This window comes from Falco biarmicus, chromosome 2 (assembly GCF_023638135.1).
Source record: "Falco biarmicus isolate bFalBia1 chromosome 2, bFalBia1.pri, whole genome shotgun sequence".
Taxonomy (NCBI): Eukaryota; Metazoa; Chordata; class Aves; order Falconiformes; family Falconidae; genus Falco; species Falco biarmicus.
The window spans coordinates 55,645,933-55,651,248 of NC_079289.1; the positions used below are offsets into that span (position 1 = coordinate 55,645,933).

The 5,316-nt window shown below is 70.8% G+C and overlaps 1 protein-coding gene across 1 annotated transcript; it reads right to left on the reverse strand.

Moving 5' to 3' along the window:
* Positions 1–258: 258 nt before the first annotated feature.
* Positions 259–1,572, reverse strand: SOX21 (SRY-box transcription factor 21). Its single transcript, XM_056328777.1, has one exon. The coding sequence runs from the start codon at positions 1,560–1,562 to the stop codon at positions 717–719; it is 846 nt and encodes a 281-aa protein (XP_056184752.1). The 5' UTR covers positions 1,563–1,572; the 3' UTR covers positions 259–716.
* Between the last annotated feature and the right edge of the window lie 3,744 nt (positions 1,573–5,316).

Consider the following 5,316-nt stretch of genomic DNA (forward strand, 5'->3'; position numbering starts at 1 on the left):
CACCGACCCGCAGCAGCAGCCGGCGGGAGCCCACACGGGACGGGGCACGGGGGGGTGGACGGGCAGCATCCCACACCGCCCAGTCTTCCTTTGCGTGGATCCTGCTCCCGCTGGGCCACGATGAGCTGCGAACCAGGCACGCAGCGGCCCGCTCTCTCCCTTGCCGGGGCCGCACCTCGCCCTGCCCTGCCGTGCCCAGGCCTCTCTCCCCCCCCCCCCGCCTTGTTCCCCGCCCCTCCCCCCCCCTTTTCCCCTTTTCGGAGGCAGCGATGCCGCAGCGGGACTTCTCCGAGCCCGGGGCGCGGCGGGAAGGGGAAGCCCGCGGCCGAGAGCGGGGCGGCGAGGAGGAGCCGGCGGAGGGAGGGAGCCCCCCGAGTCTGTCCAGAATAAGCACTTTTGGGGGGCTGGGCGGGTGGGTAATTTTCTTTTTTTTTCTTCTTTTTTTTTCCTCTTTTTTTTTTCTTTTTCTCTTCTTTTTCAGCTCGGCTATCTGCAAAGACCGCATGCAACACACACAAGCTCTAAGCGGGGCGGCGGGCGGGGACGCGCCCCTCGGCGGGCGACGCGCAACAGGTCGGCGTCGGCTCCGGCGCTCCCCGCCGCCGCCCGCCCCCGCGGCCCCGGCGGCGGGTCGCCCCCCTCCCTGGCCGCACGTACGCGCCGGCACCCATCCAGGCGGGCGCCGGGGCTCTGCGCGGGCATCCCCCGGCCGTGGGTCATAGGGCCGCGGCGTAGGCTGCGGGGTAAGGGTCCAGCTGGGGCTTGCCCATGCCCGGCAGGAGGATGTAGGCCAGCGGCGGCTGCAGCCCCGGCCCGGGCCAGGCGCTGCAGTTGCAGGGGATCATGTAGCCCGGGTTACCCGGCGACGGGTGCGAGTGCGTGTGCCCCCCGGCGGCGGCGGCAGCGGCAGCGGCGGCAGCAGCGGCCCCGTGGAAGGCGCCCGCCCCGCCGGCGCCGGGGTAGCCCAGCGAGGAGGCGTAGGGCAGCCCCGAGCCCGAGGAAGAGGAGGAGGAGGAGATCTCGGCCATTTTAGAGCCCAGGTCCAGCAGGGAGTAGGGGCTGCTGGCGGCGGCCGCCGCGGCGGCCGCAGCAGCGGCGGCGGCCGACTGGGGGAAGAAGACGCGGGCGGCGGCGGCGGCGGCAGCGGCCGCCGCCTTCTCGGGGTTGGCCAGCAGCGACTCGGGCACCAGCCCGCCGGCCGCCCCGCCGTGCAGCCCGCCCGCCTTCAGCCCGTGCGGGTGCTCGTGGTCCGCCACGCCGCCCAGCCCGTAGGGCACGGGGAAGGCGAACTTGTCCTTCTTGAGCAGCGTCTTGGGCTTCCGCCGGGGCCGGTACTTGTAGTCGGGGTGCTCCTTCATGTGCATGGCCCGCAGCCGCTTGGCCTCGTCGATGAAGGGCCGCTTCTCCGACTCGGTCAGCAGCTTCCACTCGGCGCCCAGGCGCTTGCTGATCTCCGAGTTGTGCATCTTGGGGTTCTCCTGGGCCATCTTCCGCCGCTGCGCCCGCGACCATACCATGAAGGCGTTCATCGGCCTCTTGACGTGATCCACCGGTTTGGACATGGTGTCCCCCCGCCGCCCCGGCGAGCCGCCGCCCGGCCCGCGCTGGCGGCCGCCGCCTCCTCCGGTCGCCTCTCCCGCCGCCTCCTCGTCCTCCTCGCCCCCGCCGCGCTCCGCTCCTCCGAAAGCAATCTCGGCGGGTGCCCCGGCGCGGCGGCACCGGCTCCGGCGGGCGCGGGGTGGCGGCCCACGGCTGCCCCGCTCCGGGCGCGGGGCGCTGCCGAGCGGCGGCGCCTCCCCGTCAGGGCGCTGCCGCTCCCCGCCTGGGCCGCGGAGCCTCTCTCCGCGCTGCCGACCCCCGGGCCAGGGCTCTTCCTCGGAGTCACCCGCGAGCGGCGGCGGCCGGCAGCCGGGCGGGACCGCGGCGAAGTCTCGACGGCGAGGGCGGCGGCCGGCGCCAGGCGAGCGGCGCGGGGCTGGGCTGTGGGGGTCCTCGCTTCGCTGCGGGCGCGATGCTCCTCGGCGTCCCCCGCTGCGGCGGCGAGCCCCGGACGGGGCGGCGGTCAGAGCCCGCCCGGAGCCATCGCCGCCCGCGGAGCTCGGGGGGCGGCCCGCCGCGGCGCGGTGTGGTGCGGTGCCGGGCGGGACGGGTTCCGCGGTGGCTCAGGCGCTGCGGGGAGGCCCCGGGGGCGCGGGCCGCCCCGCTCACAGCCGCCCCGCTCCGCCCGCGGGGGCGCGGCGAGACGCCCGCTCCTCGCGCATACTCGCCGGGCGCCGGTCGCGAGCGGCCGCCGCGGCCTCCTGGTTCCCGCCGGCGGACAAACTTCGCCAAGTTTCGGGCGGGCTGCGGAGCGCTCCGCCTGCCGCGCGGCTCCCCCTTCTCCGGGAGCCGCCAGGTCTCTCTGGGTTTTCTTGGCCGCCGACTCGGAGGGGCGGCGGGGCGGGCGGGAGCGGCGGGGGGCGGAGGGAGGAGGAGGAGGAGGCGGCGGCGGAGGAGGAGGTGGCGGCAGAGAAGGAGGAGGAGGGGGGGGGCCCTAATTAAAATACTCGGCGGTCTATGCCCGGCGGGCAGCCGACCCGGTTATAAAGTCCGCGGTGGGGTTTGCAGCCGGCGCAGTCGCCCCCTCCTCTCGCCCCGTCGGCGCGGCGGCAGGTAACGCGCGCGCTCTGCATGCCTCCGCGCCGCGCGCCCTATATGTTTGCATGCGGCCTGGCCGCGCCGCGGGCAGCCAGGGGAGGGGCCGCCGCGCCGGGCGGGGCGGGGCCTACGATAACCACGCCCCCTCCGCGGCCGGCGGGCCGGGGCGGGGCCGGAGGCAGTGCATGCGCGATGCGTACCCCCCCGCCCGCCGGGCTGCCCGGGCCGTGGGGCTGGGGGAGAGCTCGGCCGGTGCCCACGCCGTATTTTGGGGTGTTTTGGGGGTTTTCTCTGCCGAGGTCGGGCGCGGCGGCCTGGCCGGCCGGCCGAGGGGGAGAACCCGCCGCCGCCTCGCAGAGCGTCCCCGCGGCCCCGGCGCGCATCCAGCGGCGCCCCGACACAATCCACGCGTGCTTTGCTGGCCGCTCCGCACGCCGCTCCGCGCTCCCCGCAGCCCGCGCCGCCCGCCTGTGTCCCGCTCCGCCCGCCTGTCGGTCAGGGTGAACTCGTTCGCCTTGTTTGTACTTCGGCGGGCCGGTGCTGACTTACCCCTGCGGTATGTGGAAGCGCCGACTCCAGCAAACCATTAACTCCTTCCCGCGCTGGCAGCGGGCCGGCTCTGCCCGGGACAGCCCCGCCGGCCGGGCTTCCTGGGGGCGATGCACTAGTGGGGCGACAGCCCCCGATGGGTCTGCGACAGAGGCCGCGGGGGGGGCATCGCCGTGGGGTGGCGGGGGGTGACCGGCCGCCGCAGGGACTTGTTTGCCACGCCGCCCGCCGCCGCCTTGCCCGGGCTTCTCTCCCCGGGGCCCGCTCCATGCCCCGGGCAGCCCCGGCCGCCGTGCGGCGGACCCCCGGCTCCGGTCGCCGGGCTTCGCACCTCCCGGCCCGCCGCAGCGCACCTCCGCCCGCCGCCGCTCCCGGCGTGTCGCCACCTTTGGAAAGAAACCCGCCGCTGGCCACCCACCGGCGGCAGCCCGCCGGCTCCCTCCCCGCCCCTGAGCCCGCCCGGGGTCCCACGCAGCCTGTCCCGGCCCGGGTGCTCCGCACCCTGCCGAGCAGCTCCTCTATAACCCGCACCTTCTCCCACTTCGTGTTTTACGACCCATTTACTACTACTTAAACGTAACGCTCCCACTCTCCAAAAGCCACCTTGCCCATGTCTGACCGCCTACAATCCGTTTAGCCGTGGAAAAAATAGTTCCCATCGGTTGTCAAAAGCGGGGAGATTAAGATATCTACCGGCGCTGGCTGCCGTTTGGGCTTAGCGAGGAAATGGTATTTCCCGAGGGTGGGAGCCCTACCGAGAGGGCTGCACCCGGTGCGGGTACCTCAGCCCCGGAGGTCAGGTTATCAACCCGTCGGCCGGCAATTTCCCGCTTTGAGATGAGCAGCCAGTATTTTCGACTGCGTGAAATCCTCTCGTTTGATCAGGGAAGCGATTTCCTATTTCTCTCGTTCACATGTAACGTTATTGTGTTTGACTTCTAAGAGGCGAGGACTAATCCCCTGGCTTTCTCCGCACAGATCGGGTGCCGGCGTGATCAGCTCGCCCCTCGCATCGTGGGTACCAGCGGGAAAGCCCCCGGACTAATTCCGTTCAGGGGAAGGCGAGACCGCTGTTTATACGTCCCCAGCCGCCGCCATGAGCAGGGTGAGAACCAATAACATCTACCGGAGGGTGCTCGGGGAGGGGGGAAAGGCAGCAGCGACTCTCCGTTGCCACCACCAATGGCACCCCCGGCTCCCGCAGACGACCGACCCCGCTCCCGCTAACGCCCCCGGAGCGCGGGAGCAGCGCGGGGGGCGAAGGCTCAGTCCCCGAGTGGGCTCGGCTCCAGCGGGGCTCTTGCCCCGCTCTCCACGCCGGCCGCGCTGCGTCCCTCACGACCCCACTCCCCCTGGTTGTGCCCCTGCACCCCTCCGTGCGACAGCAAGGTGCGCTACAGAGGGGACCGCGACGGTCCGATGTCGCGACAGAGCCGCGTGAAACACTCAAGGCGGGCACATGGGCAAGCCCCCGGCTGGCAGGTCCCGCACAGGCGCACACCACCACCACGAACCCGCTGCCCACGGGCCCGTCCGAGGGCACCGCCGCGCCAAGGCGGCTGGTGCTGCTGGTGCTGCTGGTGCTGCTGGTGCTGCTGGTGCTGCTGGTGCTGCTGGTGCTGCTGGTGCTTGACCCGGCGGGGCTGCAGCACTGTATCTGCACGCAGGCAAACGGTATGGCAAGGTGCGGGCAGAGCGGGCAGCTATTCCGCAGAAACTGCGTAGGGAAGGGCTCTACGCCATGGCCACGGGTGCTGGGCACAGGTTCCCTGAAGGTCCCCAGGATAAGTGGTCACCGTTTGCCCTGCAGCTGTCCGAGGACAGCTCAACCACCAACTCGCAGCTGCCCACATTGTCACGTACATCTTAAAAAGAAGCCGTTGCATAACTTTCAGCAGAGAATACGCCTCAACTCATGGACTGCTGTCCTCCAAAAATGTCGCCATTTCCAAACCCATGACTTCATCTGCGCATGTTTCTGATTACATTCAGTCCTCCAAATAGTGAAAACGGTAATAGAATTTATTGGTCGTAAATCATTGTACAAGAATCTTTCACAGGCTGAAATCTATAAATGGCTTAATACTGGCTCAAGTATATTTTTCTAGTTGCAAATGAAATACTGTATTC